The following is a 20,541-nucleotide window of genomic DNA, read 5'->3' as shown; positions in this document are numbered from 1 at the left end:
TATTATCTTTACTTTAAAAAAAAAATAAATAAATGAAAAAAAAAAGAAGAAAAAAAAAAGATTTATTCTACTCCAATGATTCTTGTACTTAGTAACCGGGTGTCTTCATCTAAAAATGTCGACTTTCGCGTAAAACGGTACTTGAATTAAGAGTATGCAAAGCAACTTGAGTATGTGAAGTGTTGAGTAACCGGTGATCTTCATCTAAAAATGTCGATCCTCGCGTAAAAAGATACTTTCACAACTTAAGTAATATTTAGCTATATTATATAAATAAATCCCTCCTTAAGTTAAATAAGAAGATGATCATGGGTTTAGAAAGCATATTATTGGCCATATGAGTTACTTGCGTATGAAATTGGTTAAGGATGAGAAATTGACTTGAATTTGTTATAATGGTGGTATAATTGGCTCTCCTTTACTTGATATTATGAGTACTTGAATTTAATTGAATAATTGCATAATGGTTATTTACTTTGTTTTGAGGAAATGAAGTTGAAATGCTACATATGTTTATTTTCAAATTTTGGATTATTGTTGGTTTGTATTTCTTATTGCTTGAGGACAAGCAATGGTTCAAGTGTGGGGGTATTTGATAAGAGTATATTTTACGTATTTTTAGTGTGCTTTATTAATTAGTTTTGGTGTGTTTTATTTAGTTTTATAAATAATTAACTAAGATTCTAGTGAAAATATGCATTTTGTGGTTAAAGTATGAAAATTGCATTTCTATTGATTTTTATGGTAAAAACTTCATATTTTGTAGGTTTAATGATTCAATCATCAAATGAAGTGCATTGAGAAAATATTTGGATGATTGAAGATGGATTAAAATGGTGAAAATAAAATATAAAGTGTAAAAGGAAAAATGCAATTTGAATCAAGAAAAAGTCAGCTTTGACAATTCAGACACATTTTCGTATTTTGACTATATCTGGAGCTACACAGATCGGATCAAGGTGATCTTGGTACCATTTTGAAGCTAAGAGATATATCTACATTTGGTGTGAAGACATCAAAGTCCAATTCGGCTGTTTTCCTAGTCAAAATGTCAAAATACAGAAGTCAAAGTCTGCTGCTGAGAGCTGAAAACGCGGAATTGACCAGTCAGTGGTATTTTTATCATATCTCGGTCTAGACAGCTCCAAATTGGATGATTCTTGAGGCATTGGACAGCTATTTCAATGGACTACAACTGCTATGTTTTGTGCAAGAGCTAATTCAGCCGTCATCATAGAGAAAATAGCAGTTGAAGTAGCCAGATTCTGGTCAGAAATAGCTGCTGGTACAACCTGTTTTCTCCTTCAACAATTTACAGCTATGGATGAACGTATGACAACCAATTAGCAGCTGTAAAAGGGATGTTTCAAGCCTCATTTCCTGACTGCATTCATCTATATATAGCCATGGACTTGCAGGATTCAAGATAACTTGGGAGAAGGCTAGAGAAACTCACCAGAAATGTAGTTTTCACTAGAGTTTCCTTGGTTCATTAGTATAGTATAGGTAGAGTAGTTTATCCATCTTGTATTTGTAGTTAGATTTGGATGAAGATTGGCGGAGCAAAGATGAAGAGGTTAATCTCATGTGACAAGGGTGATATCTCTTCTACTACTTTCTCTCTTTTATTGGATTTCATGTTTAATTATAATACAAGTTGGCTTTGTGTTTTTATTATGTTTAGTTAAAGTTTATGCCTAGAGTTATGGTTGAACTTGCTATATTTTGTTAATGATGTTTATTTGGTTATTTGGTCATATTATTTTGAGCAAGTTATTTATCACTTTTGGTTATCTAATCATGATTAACTGGCCATTAATTATGATAATCTTAAGGTGTTAAGTTTGCAATGAAAATTGGAATTTAACACTAGTTCAAAGAAGTGATAAGCCTAGGGAGTACACTCACGAGAGTAGAGGTGCACCTATGCGGCTTAAGTGACTTGTTTCATGTAATTTCATAGAAGAAATGAACTTGTAGTTAATTTCATAACCACGAGAGTAGGTATGGTTTAATTACAAGTATAGTTGATTCACTACGAATGTAGGTTTCACATACATTAGGAAATTACGCCATAACTAATCAAGATAATAGCATTCACTTAACCGATAATCTCATTTGCAAGAGTAGTAAGGAATTCCATATCTCTAGGAGCTTTCTAGCGTTATTTTCTTAAATTTTATATTTGTGGTAGTCTAAATAATAAAGGAGTTTGAAAATATCGGTAATTGCAATCTTCCCTGTGGGATCGACCCTTAATACCCTATACTCGCTCACGATTCGTATACTTGCGATAAATCGCGTGTGGGGTATTTAGGAATTTATAAATGTAAAACTTGATTGGGATGAGCTTAATATTATATGTATACCCCGCGCACGTCAAGTTTTTGGCGCCGTTGCCGGGGAAGATTTGGCAATATCGGTGTGAAGAGCAACTTTATTAATTTAGACAATTTTTCTTATTTTTGTTATTTTTGTTGTATCTTGTGTGTTTTATGCCATTTTTTTTTGTCAACTTTTATTATTATTATTATTATTTTTTTTTTCTGTTTTAGTTTGTGTCTTGGAATCTATCCTTCTTAACTAATCATACTTTTGAGATTGTTTAAAAGTAATTTTAGATAATGAGGAGGGTAGGTGAACTGGGAGGACAAAGCTTGAGAAGTGGAAGATTGGCAATGGATGGTTACCAAGTGCAAAGCTCCTTCAACAGAGGTAACCAAGAAATTACTGAAGGTATGTCTTTTGAAGATGGTATAAGGTGCTTAAAGGCTAAATTTGATGTTATGATGCTACAAGTTCAAATGGACAAAATTGTGCAGGAAATTGAACAAATGAGGAATGCAAATGTTTTTAATTCTTATCATGTGATTTGTGACTTGTGTGGAGATTATCATGCTACTAATACATGTATACAAGTACAAAATGTGGATTATTATGATGAATTAAAGCATTACAATCCTTGGTTTGATCAATATAGTGCTAATTGGAACAACTCTCCTGTGTATGGTTGGGATAATCAATGTACTTATAATAATTCCTCATATTTTTACGATTACCAACCTGAATGTGTCCAATATGAATCAAAACCATCTTGGGAGTTGGCAATTGAAATGGTAGCTAATGATTCTAAGCCATCTTGGGAGTTAGCTTTAGAAAAATTAGCTAATACAACTTCTGACCGTTTTGATAGGATTGAGGAAAGAATAGATGAATTAGCTTCTCACTTTGGTAGAATACATGAGCAATTGAATGCATTGTGTGAAGTTATTTCCTCTAATAATTTGCAAAATGATCCTAGCATGAATGGTGGGAATGTTGTATGTGAAAATGGGTTGCATTTTGATGAAAATGATGAATCTCAAGTGTGTTTTAATGAGCAAATATCCATTTCACATGATAATATCTTTGGAACTAACTTTGAACCTCAAGAGGTAAGTTTTAATGACTCATTTTTTACCCCTCTTGAGGAGTGCATTGAAAGTGTAGGTTCTAAGGGTATTGCTGCCCAAGATACTCTCATGACATTTCCTTTGGTAAGTTCTCAAGTGGTGTATATTCAAGGTAATATCTATGAAACACTTGGGATAGGTAAGTCACTTTCATTTCTCACATCATTAGAACATGTGACTTTTGCTATAAAGTCACCTTTTAATGATCCACCACGACCTAAAATGGTGGATTATTCGTTAACCAAGCCTCCTTGAAAAAGGAGGTGATATAGTCGAGCCAACGACTATAAATAAAAGCGCTTATTGGGAGGCAACCCAATGTTTTGGCTATTTATATTATTTTGGTGTGATTTTATGTTTACAGTATGTGTTTGAGTTATTTTGTTATTTTTCATTTGTAGGTATTGGGAATGGAAGCAAAAGTGACCAAATGAGGTGAAAAAGACGAAATTTGATCAAGGAACTCAACCCCTCGATTTGAGTAATTGTTGTTTTTGATCCGTTAAAAGGGGCTAAAATGCATGTTTTTAATGTTTTACATGTGCATGCATTGAGTATTTTTGTAAACAAATGATCTATGATGCATTTTGAGTGATTGGGGTACCAATGGTAATTTTTCAAAGTTCATTTTTTGCAAAAAAATTGCAGAAGAAAACGCACCAAGCATGAAAACGCGCTTCTGAGTCGCGTTTTATTAAAACGCATTTCAAATTCTGCAACGGGACTGAAGAAAACGCGCTGTAAAACGCGACACAAAGTCGCGTTTATAAGCTAAATCGCGTTTTCAAGCCTGGATCATAATACAAAAACGCGACTTCAAATACGCGACTAAAAGTCGCGTTTTACAACACAGTCGCGTTTTTGTTCCTGCAAGATTTGTGCATAAAACGCGACTTCTAAAACGCGAGTTAAAGGCGCGTTTTATTGAGCCACGTTTTCTGAGAAAAAAAAAAAAAAAGAAAAAAATGCAAGTTCCTTGATTCTCTTTTTCTTCTTTTCCTCACATATTTTCTTGTACCTTGAGTTGCTTATTGTGTATTTTTTATAGGTACATCACCAAAACAAGGGCTTGAAGTTACGGATAGCCGTTTTGATGTCTTAAGCCTTTGTTATCACTTTGGTTTCTCATTTTCCATTCTTAGGTTTATATCACTAATGGTTATCCAATAGAACTCATGAAGTGATGAAGACCGGCGAACAACATACCTTGAAGCTTCATATTCAATCACAACAATAGGGGAGTATTATTTTTCTTTATCTTCATTTTCCTTTTTACACATTGAGGACAATGTGCATGTTAAGTGTGGGGGGAGAATTGAGATTATATACATTGTATGTGATTGAATTATTAGTTGCAAATATTGGACTTGTGTTAAAATTCAAAATTTTTCTAAAATCTTGTCCAAAATTGCAAACTTGCCCCAAAAAGTTTCATATTTTTTCAATTTTTTCAAGGGGTAACAAAGTTCCATACCATTAGTAGTTCAAATTCCTTCTATATTTGAGATAAATATATGTGATTTGGAAACTTCTTTTCTCATTTAACTTGGAAATGACTATTATGTGATTATAATTTTTGCATTTGTAGGAAAGTATATCTTTTAAAGTGGAGAAAATTATGCCTATATTTTTTTTGCATATTTGATGAAATTTCTTCTCTTTATTGGATTTTATAAGTTAAGTGATAAATATGGTCAATAATTGCAATACTCTTCTCATGATTATGCTTTCGAGGGAATGTTATTATCTTTACTTTAAAAAAAAAATAAATAAATGAAAAAAAAAAGAAGAAAAAAAAAAGATTTATTCTACTCCAATGATTCTTGTACTTAGTAACCGGGTGTCTTCATCTAAAAATGTCGACTTTCGCGTAAAACGGTACTTGAATTAAGAGTATGCAAAGCAACTTGAGTATGTGAAGTGTTGAGTAACCGGTGATCTTCATCTAAAAATGTCGATCCTCGCGTAAAAAGATACTTTCACAACTTAAGTAATATTTAGCTATATTATATAAATAAATCCCTCCTTAAGTTAAATAAGAAGATGATCATGGGTTTAGAAAGCATATTATTGGCCATATGAGTTACTTGCGTATGAAATTGGTTAAGGATGAGAAATTGACTTGAATTTGTTATAATGGTGGTATAATTGGCTCTCCTTTACTTGATATTATGAGTACTTGAATTTAATTGAATAATTGCATAATGGTTATTTACTTTGTTTTGAGGAAATGAAGTTGAAATGCTACATATGTTTATTTTCAAATTTTGGATTATTGTTGGTTTGTATTTCTTATTGCTTGAGGACAAGCAATGGTTCAAGTGTGGGGGTATTTGATAAGAGTATATTTTACGTATTTTTAGTGTGCTTTATTAATTAGTTTTGGTGTGTTTTATTTAGTTTTATAAATAATTAACTAAGATTCTAGTGAAAATATGCATTTTGTGGTTAAAGTATGAAAATTGCATTTCTATTGATTTTTATGGTAAAAACTTCATATTTTGTAGGTTTAATGATTCAATCATCAAATGAAGTGCATTGAGAAAATATTTGGATGATTGAAGATGGATTAAAATGGTGAAAATAAAATATGAAGTGTAAAAGGAAAAATGCAATTTGAATCAAGAAAAAGTCAGCTTTGACAATTCAGACACATTTTCGTATTTTGACTATATCTGGAGCTACACAGATCGGATCAAGGTGATCTTGGTACCATTTTGAAGCTAAGAGATATATCTACATTTGGTGTGAAGACATCAAAGTCCAATTCGGCTGTTTTCCTAGTCAAAATGTCAAAATACAGAAGTCAAAGTCTGCTGCTGAGAGCTGAAAACGCGGAATTGACCAGTCAGTGGTATTTTTATCATATCTCGGTCTAGACAGCTCCAAATTGGATGATTCTTGAGGCATTGGACAGCTATTTCAATGGACTACAACTGCTATGTTTTGTGCAAGAGCTAATTCAGCCGTCATCATAGAGAAAATAGCAGTTGAAGTAGCCAGATTCTGGTCAGAAATAGCTGCTGGTACAACCTGTTTTCTCCTTCAACAATTTACAGCTATGGATGAACGTATGACAACCAATTAGCAGCTGTAAAAGGGATGTTTCAAGCCTCATTTCCTGACTGCATTCATCTATATATAGCCATGGACTTGCAGGATTCAAGATAACTTGGGAGAAGGCTAGAGAAACTCACCAGAAATGTAGTTTTCACTAGAGTTTCCTTGGTTCATTAGTATAGTATAGGTAGAGTAGTTTATCCATCTTGTATTTGTAGTTAGATTTGGATGAAGATTGGCGGAGCAAAGATGAAGAGGTTAATCTCATGTGACAAGGGTGATATCTCTTCTACTACTTTCTCTCTTTTATTGGATTTCATGTTTAATTATAATACAAGTTGGCTTTGTGTTTTTATTATGTTTAGTTAAAGTTTATGCCTAGAGTTATGGTTGAACTTGCTATATTTTGTTAATGATGTTTATTTGGTTATTTGGTCATATTATTTTGAGCAAGTTATTTATCACTTTTGGTTATCTAATCATGATTAACTGGCCATTAATTATGATAATCTTAAGGTGTTAAGTTTGCAATGAAAATTGGAATTTAACACTAGTTCAAAGAAGTGATAAGCCTAGGGAGTACACTCACGAGAGTAGAGGTGCACCTATGCGGCTTAAGTGACTTGTTTCATGTAATTTCATAGAAGAAATGAACTTGTAGTTAATTTCATAACCACGAGAGTAGGTATGGTTTAATTACAAGTATAGTTGATTCACTACGAATGTAGGTTTCACATACATTAGGAAATTACGCCATAACTAATCAAGATAATAGCATTCACTTAACCGATAATCTCATTTGCAAGAGTAGTAAGGAATTCCATATCTCTAGGAGCTTTCTAGCGTTATTTTCTTAAATTTTATATTTGTGGTAGTCTAAATAATAAAGGAGTTTGAAAATATCGGTAATTGCAATCTTCCCTGTGGGATCGACCCTTAATACCCTATACTCGCTCACGATTCGTATACTTGCGATAAATCGCGTGTGGGGTATTTAGGAATTTATAAATGTAAAACTTGATTGGGATGAGCTTAATATTATATGTATACCCCGCGCACGTCATCTGCTTTAGATCTGAGTATCGGTAAATTCATTAAGCTTGAGTCTAAATGAAATGGATTCAATTCAAACTCTACTAATTAACATGCCTAATTATACGCAATATCCAACTTGTTTTAGTATTAAAAAAAGAAAAAGAAGGGCTCGCGTAGGGTTGATATCGAGTCAAATCAAGCTCGCCATACTCGAGGTCGAACTCAATGACTAATAGTAGCATTCGAACTCGAGCTCAAGTTTGAGCGAGTTGCTTGAGCAAAGCTCGAGCTCGAGTCAGCATAATATTGGGAAGGCTCGAACTTGATTCAATAGAGCTCAAGAAGTTGGCGAGTTCGATATTGAGCTCAAGTACTCGAACTCGATAAAGGGTTAGGATCATAAATATTGCTAAGATTCAACCTAAAAAGGTAATTTAATTACTTTTAATATATTAATTAAATATTACACTGAGTACTCAATAGTGTTCGATGAGTTCTCGAGTATATAATATATATATACTTGAACTTGACTCGAAATCTCAATCGAATAGCACAAACTTGACTCAAATTCGGCATTGACCGAGCTCGAGTCAAGTAGTTGATCAAGCTACTCGCTAGTTCGAGTTAAGTTAGCCTGATTGAATTGCACCCATAGGCTCTCCGATGCAAATTAATTGTGCTGCTAGAAAGTCATGTGCGGCTTAGCTAAACTCAAGTTGAGTATTTAAGTAGCCCTCAAATCAAGCTCCACCAAAAAGGTACTTCCTCCGTTCCATAAGATAAGAATCACTTTCTTTTTGTATCTATATCAAATTATAGGTTTATTTTCTTTTTTAAAGAGTAGTTAGTTTGTTATTTTACTAATATGTCCATATTTAAGGCACATAGCAAATGCACTACTCCATTAGTTAATTATTCTATTTGAAATATTAAATACAGCACTTATAACTAGATCTACATTAACTACTAAGAGTATTTGAGAAAAGTACCAATAAAAAACAATTGTTGTAATTATATTAATTAAATTTTTTAATCTATGTGAAAAAGAAATAGGCTTATCTTTATGGGACGAAGAGAGTATTTGACCTGTAGATTCAAGTTTAATAATTTGCATCCTTATTTATTTATGTATTTTTTGTGTTACTTTAAAAAGATTACATTAGTTATAATTTACTTTTGACTTCAACTAAACTTAGCTTCTTATTGAGCTTGAGTTAATGTGGAGCCGAACTCTACTCAAATTTATGTTTTCAATAAAGTTTCATCTAAAGCATCAAGAACGGGGTTAGAGTTTTGTATTTTATCTAAAGACTAACAAATTATTCCAAAAAATGAAAATAATGGCGCTTTGTTGTTTGTAAAAGCACATAAAAATGGTGTCTCGCCATTTGCAGAACATGTAGTTTAATTAAGGTCAACCAAAAAAAAATATTCGTAAAGTATTTGAAATTGCCAACGTTATTATAAAAGAATTGAGCCTTATAGATTGCACTCTCTTGTCTTCTCCCTCAAACATAACCAACAACAAACCCTTCTTCTTCTTCCCTCTCTCTCTTTTCAGACCATGGAATCCAAGAAGCCAACAACCCATTATCCTCCTCCATCAACACAATCAGAAGAAGAAGAATCAGAAAAAGGACAAGATGAAGAATCTCGAGAAGGTGAAGAAGGTGAAGAAGAAGACTCAAAATCAGAACATAAGGAAGAATCAGAGGAAGAAGAAAGATCAGAAGGAGAAGAATTTGAAGTTGAAGAAAATATACATGAATCACCAACTCAACTTGACCAAATGTTCAGTGCTCAAAAGGAAATCATCACTCCATCTCAATCTTCCTCAGATTCTGGTGAAGAGGAGGATAAGGAAGGAGGAGATGATGAAGAGTTAGAAATTTCCACACATTCTTCTACATCGGATTTTATGATAAAGTTGATTCCTCCAACCAAATTCACATCAAAAGGCTCAAGTTCCACCTCAAAACGCCCTTTGGAAGACCAGGGAGATGAACAAAAGCATTTGAGAAGTGAGAAGAAGGCCAAAGGTAAAGCTGATGAACCGAACAAACAGGAGCCATCTGCCATTTCAGCCGCTATTGGTGAAGGTGCTGGTACGAAATGGAGCGATGATGACGTGAAGTGTCTTCTCCGATCCATCATCAAGTTTAAGACTGAGAAAGGTCTAAATCCTTCCACTAATATGAATGCTTTCTGTAAGTATGTTAAAGGGAAGTTTGGACGTGAGTTTTCTAGAAGTCAGATTTATGAGAAAATTAGGAGGTTGAAAAGTAAAGGTTTCAATTCTGTGGAGAAATTTGAGAAAGGTGGGGATTGCTTTGTTCATTTCAACGCCAATGAGCTTGAAATATTTAAACTCTCAAAATCGATTTGGGGTGGTGAAACTGGTGATGGCACGGCTATTGACAGAGCTAATGAAACTGTGAAAAGCATGGGTAAAGTTGTTAGTTTTGTGAAACAAGATAAGAAAGAAGAAAAGAAGAAGAAGAAGAATGTGGTGAAAACATTTTTTAGAGATGATGCTGAAGATGATTTTCAGTCCAAGTATCCTTATCTAACAAAATCTTTTGATGTTGATTCATGGACCATTATGATTAATGCTGACAAAATTGCAGGTCAAAGGAGTTTCTTGAAAGAGAACATGAGTTTGATTGGCCATGGGAAAGCAATGGAGCTGGAGGACAAGTGGAAGAAACTGCGCGAGGCTGAAGTAGAGCTTTTGTTGAAGAGGTCAGAATTGATGAAGGAGCATTGTACCTTGGTGTTAGAAGGTATGAAGAAGAAGAGTAATTAGAGGCTGACGGGTTATATCTTTTGGAATTCCAGCATGGTCTTTTGAAATTTGAGTCATCTAAACTGTAGATTTTATATTTGGAAACAACTTGGTTCCGTCAATTTCGGTTTGTAGTTCTTTTGCATGTAATGTTACTAGTTTCTCCAATATTAGTTACTGCTTTCGTCCTAGAACTTTTCTGATATCATTGCTCATTCGTTTTGAAAGATGACTTTTCTGACAAAAAAGATATAGAAAATTTCCAGAATTTGTTAGCTATCAACGCTGTACTTTATGTAAGTGCAGTGTTCCCCTGTTACTAGAAAGTTTGAAGTCTTACCATGTTTCAAAAACTTGGGTGAGCTGATCATGCCATATTAGCCAGTAGTGATATTCACCTGACATGAATTTGATAGATCATTCCAAGTATTTCTAATATTACCTAGTATTCTAGGTTATGCATTACTAATGCTAGTTCAGGATGGTGGACTACCATTTCATGTTCTAATTGCTGTAATTCAACTATCAATGTGAACACGATCACTATTGAATTTTGGCATACTTACCTCCATTCTTGAATTTGTAAATTTTCCATTTGGCTTGTTTGTTCCTTAATTTCTCTGTTGACAATTTCCCATTAAATTGAGTCAAACTGCTTGAGAAGCCAGTTGCTTGCTCAAACCAAACAGCAGCATATCATGATTATTGTCAATCATAGGAAACGCTTTGTTAAACTGCAATTGGTTCATTGTATCATTCTGAATATATTACCAAACATTTGCCTAAACCATATGCCTATCTGTCTTTAAGTAACTATTCTTAGAGGTGATGTAGCTTGGACAGAGATGTTTTGTCGAAGAAAAGCATAAAAGGGATGGTCCTCTTCATGGAATTCTCAAGTAATGAGTGTTCCTTCTCAGGTATTATGCACTAAGGGAACACTGATGTCCTAGAGTTTGAATAAGACTAGAAATGCCACCATATTTCTTTTCTTTAACAAGTTTCTAGTGACCAAAATCGTTTGTGTGTACCTTGAATTGCTTGAATGCCAAAAGATTTCATCATGGTAACCATCCGATTCACTACTTCTCAAATCAATAGAAACATTATGTACCTTGAATTGCTTGAATAATGCAGCATTAATCCGGGTAGCTGTGTTTTCTCTCCTATATGCAGGATCGATACTCGATCATTGTAACCTGCTGTTTTCCACCCTTTTTGGGGAATAGGACTGCTAGGATTTCAAAAACCTCCAACATATATGGGTTTAAAAGATTAACTGAGAAAAATATTGGGAGGATTTGAGAAAAGGGAAAAGGTTTAAAGGTGATTTCAGTTTCATCATTCACGAAAGCCCAGAGTCAACAACCTTGAAGAAATCAGATTAATTTGACGAAAGCATTGGGAGGATTTTCAATATATTATAGTTTAAATGGAGGGTTTACTATCATTGTTAACATTTCAGATTGACAGCTTTTTTAATTTTCCAAAGAAAAAGAAGGTATACTGAAAGATCAACAAAAAGTGTTTTTAATAGTCTTTTGCTGACTGGTTCATTGTGATTGTATTTCTACCGCTTATAGTTTTGTTTCTCCTTCGAATATCAATAAACTTCTTACCTTAAAAAAAATGAACAAAAAGTGTTTTGGTGATACGAGAATTTCATGCTGCGCCAAGAAACATTAACGATGTAAGAAAACAATAATTATGAATTCTAAGGAAGAAATAAGCAACATTAATTTCTTTTCATCAATTCTTTATGTGTTAGCTACAAAACCCATAAGTTTTTTCTTCCTCGCATTACAATATATAAATGTGTGTACAGACACATATACACACATTCATACATATATATGTGTGTACAGACACATATACATACATTCATACATACATACATACCGCAACGGATCTTTTGTCTCACACCCTATGTCATTCTCTGTCCCACTTTTTATTATATTACTATTTCTCCTATATAAACATCATATTTTAGTTCTTTTTTATTTTTTTAAGATCCAATAACTATTATTTGAATAAAAAATAAATACAACAGCTTCAAAAAAACAATATACTCCCTCCGTCCCACTTTGATAGTTCTGTTTTTTTTTTCACACAGTTTAAGAAAAAGTAGTTAACTTTGTTGGAAAAGTAAATTTAGAAAATTCATAAAAAATCTCATTTTTTATGAATTTTGATTTTTTGAGTTTGTTAAATTTTTTGTATTACTCAATTAATAGTTATTGGATCTTAAAGAAATAAAAAAGAACTAAAACATGATATTTATGTAGGGAAATAACAATATAATAAAAAGTGTGACAGAAAATGGCATAGGACGTGGGACAGAAGATCTGTTAGCCATACATACATACATACATAGTAAAAGTGTAAAAAGCAAAATATCAAACTACCCCAAACTGATCTCCTTTATATCAGTATTTTCAATCACAAATATGGGAAGGGGTTTATTCTTGTTTTACAGCACTTATAGACGCTCAACAAAGCGTAATTGTTGAATCATGCACGAAAATTACGACCATAAGTACAAGACACTAACAAATACCCAATTGTTCTGTCCTTTAAATCTATTTTCATGGAGTTTTTGATACTTGCAACAGAAAGCTTTCTAAACCTTCTTCTGCTCATGATGGAGTTCCTGATACTGCTGAATTTGTTGATGGAGAAGACGTTTACGAGAATTCTGCATATAATATCTTGGGAGCAACTTTTGGTTATTTGCAAAGATTGAGAGAGAATTATGGGTGAGTAATTATGGCATAGTCGACAATAAATTAAGGTTCTGAAAGTGGAAATTCAAACGAAATGGAGAACCTCAGGAATTCAAAAGATCTCTTTATTAAAAATCAAGCTTTGGGAAACTTTCAAAATTTAGGAAATACAAATCATTAAATTGGAATTTAAATCTGCACATTAGCAACAACCAAAGTTTGCAAAACACGAAAGGTTAACAAAATCGTTAGACTCCTAAATTCATGAAAATAGAGAAAAGCACATGGAAACATTATAATTAGATCAGAATATATGGAAAATTGGCTTATTTCAATGAATTTCATCGTCTAATCATGTCTACTTAGCGCCCCCATTTTGTTTCGTTAATTTCTTTTGTTTTCGTTCTAGTGATATCATTTAAAGTCTACTTGCCACAATTTGTCAATTTAGACCACTCCAACTATAAAAGATTTTCATTCCTATGTTGGTTCAGCAATTTTATGGTTATTTTTCAGTTGAAGTACAATTTCTCATAATTAGTGGAAATTTCATGAGTTTGTTTAGGCATATACTATTTAATAGCTATTTAACAAAACCACTGTCACCGTTTTTCACATATTTTTTGTGATGCTAATTCTCCAATTCCCACAATGGAGAGAACGTAGAGGTGTATGATGATTGGTAGTTCAGCAATTGCCTTATTGTTCTATTTCTTTTAATGCATAAAGGAGCTGTCAAATGTTGTATGGTGTAGTGAATGGGAAAGGACGGGCTGGGAGTAACTTAAAAAACAGATGTAACATTAATAAGGGAAATAAATTGCCTTTGTTTGGATAATAATTGGTTTGTTGGATGATTATTTGAAAAAAAAGGAACAGATTTCTTATATCATAAACATGTTTGTCAATAACATTTTATTTTCTCAATCACCTTTCGATTTATATAGATCACACTACAAAAAGTGTTAGAATGTTATTTCAAAAAAAATTCAAATAATTTCCTAGTTAAACACACTATGGCTTTTCACAAAATTTAACTATAGACATCATTATCAAAAAACAAAGAAACTATATTATGATTAGAACATACGCTATTATGATTAGCCATTAGAAAAAAAAACTTTATTATAATTAGAACATATGATGTTTCCGACAAATTTTACTATTATGAAAGGTAATAGTGATCTTAATAGAATTTAGGGATAATTTTAGAAACCTCCCTTGAGGTTTCTAACTATTTAACTTAATTTCCTTAAATTTTAAAAATTACACTTATCCTCTTGCTTTGACACTTTGGTAACCAAACATTAAAATAAGGTAAAAAATTTAATGAATACCCTAAAATACCCTTATCGTATAAAGTTTAATTCATTCCTCTCAACATTTGTGAAGTAATTTGATACAGTTATTAAAAAAAGGAGACTCAAGTTTTTCATTCCAATATATGTTATTTAATAATCAACTATAACAATAAATTTTTTGCTATAATAGGCTATTTTTATGATGCTTTATTGGAAATATAGATTCTTTTTAAGATAGAAAAGAAAGTGCTATCTTGCTTTTTTTTAATTTATGTATTATCTTTTTTTAATAAAGTCTATGGACTAGTTTAGTGATGGAACTGCCATAACGTGGTAGTGATTTGGACCATTTGTTTTAAATTATTGTTGATTTATACTTGATTTTATTACAAAAAAGAGCTACAAAAAATTTGGATGATATTCAAATTCATCAAAAAATTACTAGTTTAACATTTTATCTATATAGATATTAGCAACAACATTGATAGTTCTTCTATATTTTTAATGAAATATAAAAAAAATTAATAAGAAGGAAAAAGGGAAAAAAATTTTAAAATCCATCCTTTGTATGAACATGGCAACAAGAGAGTTTTATTAAAATGTTAAGGTTAATATTGTCATTTTAAATGGGTAGGGAAGGTAAGTGTAATTTTTGAAACCTTAAGGGAGCCAAGCAAAATTATTAAAAACCTCAGGGGAGGTTTCTGAAATTATCCATAGAATTTATGTACGATAACTCTCATGAATCTGTAAATTAGTAAGCAACTAGAAATTGAAAATGAAATCACTCTAAAAAAATAATTTAGAAATTAGACAAAGAACCGGTTCATTGATGATTTTTAAGGATTGCAGATCCAAAAAAAATGTTTTGAAGATCCTGTCTTGTTTGGATTCAAATTTGCGAAGAAAAATCTCCTTGACACATTTTTCAATTATTTTTTTATTTCACATATATTACATCGCTACAATATATTTTATACAAAACTCCAAAAACTTGCATTCCAAATGAACCATTAATTAGGTCATCCTTGATTTTTTCTTTATGATTTTTATTTTTTTCTTTGCATGTTTGTGTTCAATTTTTTGTTATTTGTGTGAAATACTATACTGGGTAAACTTTCACTCATTATTTATTTTTTTCTTTATATGTTAAAAAATGCAAAGTATCTAATTTACTCCCCCCCCCCTTTTTGTTTAAAACTCACGTTATTGGACCCCTTTTGGAAATGACTCTCTCAACACTGTTTTCTTCATCGGTAAAACTCGAATCCAAAATCTTGCTTAAGGGGTATCAAGTTCCTTAACACATGATCCAATAATAATTGTATTTACTTCCCTCTTCTCAAGATTACTATTTTTCCTACTCAACTGAAGCAGTACAATGTTGTCGAAGTAGCTACATCTGTCACCCTACGTTTCAACAAACTACGATTAGACCTCTCTACTCACAATTATTTTAAATAAAATAAAATAAAATTTGCCCCTTTTACCAAACCGATTCCAAAATTGGGATTGCAAAGTGGAGTTATTAGTCCTATTGTTTTATATAACTTATACTACGTGAGGATGCTCAGACATTTGTGGTTGTTCAAAGAATTTCAAACCCCAAATAATAATTCAAAATAAATTAAAATTTTAAAACTAATATTCTATGATTGAAAAGAGTTTAAGGAATACATTTTGAGCTACCATTTTTAGTCTGCAAATATCGTATCATTTGCAAATGTAATTTGTTATTTCATTTTTCATACTTTCCAAAGAAAGGCTTTGTCTCTATTTGATAAAATATAAGGTGGTCATACACGATTATCTTTTGGTAAAGTATGAAAACTTACCAGCAAAGTTTAAAAAAAAAAAAAAAAAAAAAAACTAAGACGGTCATGCATTCTTGTCTTCTCGATTTGTGAACTTGAAATTGTTGTACCAGTAGAGGTTATTATTTTAGCACAAGGCAGCTGAAAATGTTTTAGATAGGTAACTTTTTTTTTTTTTTTAGGAAGTATATAGGTAACTTAAGTCTTGGGTATGGTTATGGTGGAACCAAAGTTTAGCTTAATTTTGAGCTAATAATCTTCTGAAATTCCTCTGGGGAAATGTTTCAACATTTTCATGCAGTAAATAACAGAGACTAAAACAGTTGGAAAACATTTGCCAAAGGTAATAAATTTGAAAAAATTTTAACCCAATGAAGCAGATTTTTTTTTCTAATTTTTTACTAGAAAGTTACAATTTTTTTCCCTTTAAACCGCTAGACTTCCATTTTGATTAAATTCATAGTCTAAAAGCCAGAAACAAATTAACAAAATACAAAATTGAAGCAACATGAACTACTTGATAAGGCATTTGGTGAATCAAAAGTGCAGAAGCACCAAAACCAACTTCAAGGCTCGAAGACAAAAAAAAAGGAGGAACTTCAATAGAACTCAACAACGAGCAGACTAGCCAAGATAAACCCAAGAGCAAGAGTTTGCGCAACGAATAACAAAAGCAGCATCGACTGTCTAATCCATCTTTTTAGGGCCCTGCGCTGGAAAAAAATTGTGCAATTAGTAATGCTAAAATTTGCCAAAACTATTCTTTTCTGGCGATTTGGTGGACATAGCTAAACAATAAAAACAAAATAGTAAAATGCCTGAAATTCTTCGGACAAAAGCATCAACATATGATCAAGATAACAAAAATTGTCAGGTAAGATTGAATAGGAAACATGAACATAAATGGCATTGTTACAACACTTACCGCTATATATATATACACCTGATTAGCCATAACTATGTGTCGTTTGCTACAAGACAGAAGAACATTTCATAAGATATTGTTGCTCTAAGATAGTCTCTATGTTTACATTAAGTAACTCCATAATGACAGCTTTGTCATTTTTTCACTGCTATTGGATCTTCTACTGTTTGATGGTTATTGAATGATCTCAATTAAAACAATTTTTACCCATCAGATTTTCATATTATTGCATTTGAAAACATCAGAAATCCATAAAATCCATGATCTCAGCAAGGTAGAATGACTATTACCTCATAGAAACTTTTAGTTGATCTGCAATAACCTAATCCAATTGCTCCATTATCCTATCCGACTTGTTCATGTAAAGCTGAATTGCTTGTCACTGCAAAAGTGTCCTTTTCATCCTCCAGTATCTCCTTTGCCTTGGAATGGCAATTACCTTTAATTGTTCCACTGGATTGGAGAAAATCTGACTGTTCAACACCCCATACTTTACTCGATAATTCGAATAGTCTTACTTCATGATAAGACTTGATAAACTTTTGAGGTTCTTTCGCATTCTTCTTGTATTTTTCTCTCAAATGCCTAATCTTCTCCTTCAGTTGAATCCTAGTAGGTTGAAAACTAAGTGGATGTTCACGAATATGAGAAAAAATGTCTTCATAACTACGAGGTTGAGCTGCATTTTGCTCCATGCGATCGATCATAATATGAAGTAAATCGATCTCATCATCCCGCATCCAGATTCGCTGAAATGGCTTTTCCTGCACTTTACCTCTTGAATCCACATTGTTTGAGGAGTCCAATTTGCTGAAGCATTCGGCATCTTTCACATCTTCTTCAGTTACAGGGACATTCATAGAAGAGTTGGACAATTTTCTGTCCAATGGCTTGCCGCAGTTTGTATCATCTTCGTGAGACGATTCTTGCAATTTGGCTTCATGAATGATCCCCATGATCTGCAAAATATCAAAAACAAATAGAACTTAATCTGCAATGAATGGAGGTCTCTAAACATTTTCTTTAAGTAATGAAATGGAGGCCCACGTGATTCGTATAGACGTCTATGCACATATGAATTCATATTTTTTCTTACAATCAATGATACCAACCGTAGAATTATCTTTTAAGTAAATATCTTCCAATGGACTGTGATTTTGCAACGTACAAGTTGACTTCAGAGTGCAATTTTATACTGATAAAAAGTATGCAAAAGGACAAAAAAAAAAATTAATCCTCCAAGTTTTCGTATTAAAAGTAACAAATCAGAATTACCAGCAGAGTAGGTCCTTTCCATTTCATCCTCTTCTTCAAAAAAACAGTACCAGTTCTTTTATCTATATAGTCGGAAGGTAAAACTAACAATAGAAGTACTAATAAACCGAAAGGGAAAAACAATGAACAGAAAGAAATTTGCATACCTTTGCTGAATTAGTATCGGACTATTGCACGAAAAGGACTGTATTTAGGGAATAGAAAAATGTGCTGTGAATCTCTTTTATAATCGTCAATAAAAAGAAGAAGATGAAGAGATGGAAATTTGAAATCTATGTTAGTACCGATGCCTGAACTAGTCTCTGCATCTCATTCATTTTGTGCATTGGGAAGACGTTAATGATCAAATCCCAATATGTGAACATATTTGACTAAGCTTTTGAATTTGTAGAAGTAGTGAAATTCATTTCTCAGTTTGTTAAACCCATCATTAAAGGTTGTTGGGCGTCTATTTACTCTAATTTGGTCTCCTGTGTCTATTTATTGTAGTTGTAGATATATATATATATATATATATATATATATATATTTTCTTGTCAAAGTCATGACACTAATTTGGTCTCTTGTGTCTATTTACTTTTGTTGTAGATATATACTTTCTTGTAAAAGTCATTATACGAGTAATGAACCAAGCATTCTCTATACAAAAAGTATCTTTCTAAGACTTCTTGCTTTTTTTTTTTTGCGTAAATTACATGTAACTCTCCTATAGTTTAATTTATTGTCACATGACTCTTCTAACATTTCAAAATATCCACTTCACCCCTTATAATTTTATATAAAATGGAAACTTGACGGAAAATAGCTATGTAACAGTGTTAGTTGAAATACTAATAATGTCCATACTTAAATGCTAAATTAATAGATAGCTTGACCACCTTATATAAAAATATAAGGAGATTAAGTGGATAAATGCAAAAATTATAGGAGGATAAAGTGGATATTTATACAAATTATAATGGGGTTAAATGAATATTAATATTTTACCACATGCGCTTTTAAAATGCATTTGATATAAATATCATAATTGATTGTGCATTTCATCCATTTTCCACTTTACATAAATCACAGGGGATTATGTGGCTATTTTAAAAATTTAGGGGTCATCCAACATTCTATGAAGCCATAGGAAGTAATAAATAATTTACCTTTTTGTTGTCAGAATTATATTCATATACCGATTCCCCCAAGCTCATGGCTGGTGTGTGATGACTCATTTTTACAATAAGCGTTTTATATCAATAGAAGTGTCCTTTATCAATAAAATATTTATTTTAAACTATCTTTATATTAACATATTAGCAGAAAGACTATATATCATACGTTGCATCTAAACTTCAAACACTTTTGCTCTAACCATGTTAATGATCCTACATTATTGGTTGGTAAAGAATCAAAAGGGTTTTACCATCGAATTACAAAATGCTATGATTCTTGCATAGAATTTCCTAATTTATTCTAGGAGAGTTAATTGAAGATTCATTTGGTATCATATATAGAAGAGCCAAAAGAATAGTTCATTGTGTGATTTGCTAAAGATTTATTTAAATTTTGTTAATTTGCTGAGTGTTCTTTTAGAAGACTCATTGCAAAGTTGTCATAACTAGCTACTAAAATAGAATAATTATCTATTTGCAAGTCAAATGAGTAGTATGCTCTATTTTTTATTCTTGTTAATCAATTTATTAGAACTAGGTAAATCTGACATTTGTCAAATGGAAAAATCATAGGGGCCGAGTTTTTGCCAAGTGATATATAAGTTTCAATTCAAATTCGAGATTAACAAGTTGAAGGAATGAATAGTGATCTTTTAAGTTGCTATTTATTTGATTGTCATTGTGATTCCAAACTACTAAAATATAGTGAGAATTTGTTTTTAGTATTTGCAAAATTTTATCCGATAATTCAAATTTGTTAGTGGTCCTTAGAAACATTCAACAGGTAAAATCAAACCTAATTGTTGATTTTCGTCTATAATTTGGTCAGATTACTTGTGTATTATTTTTTTAAAAAAATTACTTGTGTATTGTGTTTTATAAAGAACTTTGAATCATTTATTGAATTGGGAAGTGAGTGGCTATCCTTAAGTTTCACACCGAAAAAAATGTCACCACTAGTTGAACTAATCCATTAATTAACTCATTATTCAGCTTAACATGGATTCTCGTACA

The 20,541-nt window shown here is 32.0% G+C and overlaps 2 protein-coding genes across 2 annotated transcripts; one reads left to right on the top strand and one right to left on the bottom strand.

Annotated features, from left to right (window-relative positions):
- The first annotated feature begins 9,111 nt into the window (after positions 1–9,111).
- Positions 9,112–13,092, top strand: LOC113777361 (STOREKEEPER protein-like). Its single transcript, XM_027322395.1, has 4 exons — positions 9,112–10,330; positions 10,561–10,628; positions 11,167–11,231; positions 12,945–13,092. The coding sequence occupies exons 1-4, from the start codon at positions 9,112–9,114 to the stop codon at positions 13,090–13,092; spliced, it is 1,500 nt and encodes a 499-aa protein (XP_027178196.1).
- Positions 13,093–17,439: 4,347 nt separating this feature from the next.
- LOC113777360 (probable transcription factor At4g00390) lies at positions 17,440–19,587 on the bottom strand. Its single transcript, XM_027322394.1, has 2 exons — positions 19,519–19,587; positions 17,440–18,054 (listed from the first exon to the last, which is right to left on the bottom strand). The coding sequence occupies exons 1-2, from the start codon at positions 19,585–19,587 to the stop codon at positions 17,440–17,442; spliced, it is 684 nt and encodes a 227-aa protein (XP_027178195.1).
- Between the last annotated feature and the right edge of the window lie 954 nt (positions 19,588–20,541).

Source organism: Coffea eugenioides, chromosome 7 (genome assembly GCF_003713205.1).
Source record: "Coffea eugenioides isolate CCC68of chromosome 7, Ceug_1.0, whole genome shotgun sequence".
Classification (NCBI taxonomy): domain Eukaryota; kingdom Viridiplantae; phylum Streptophyta; class Magnoliopsida; order Gentianales; family Rubiaceae; genus Coffea; species Coffea eugenioides.
This window is presented reverse-complemented; position numbering and strand designations above follow the sequence as displayed.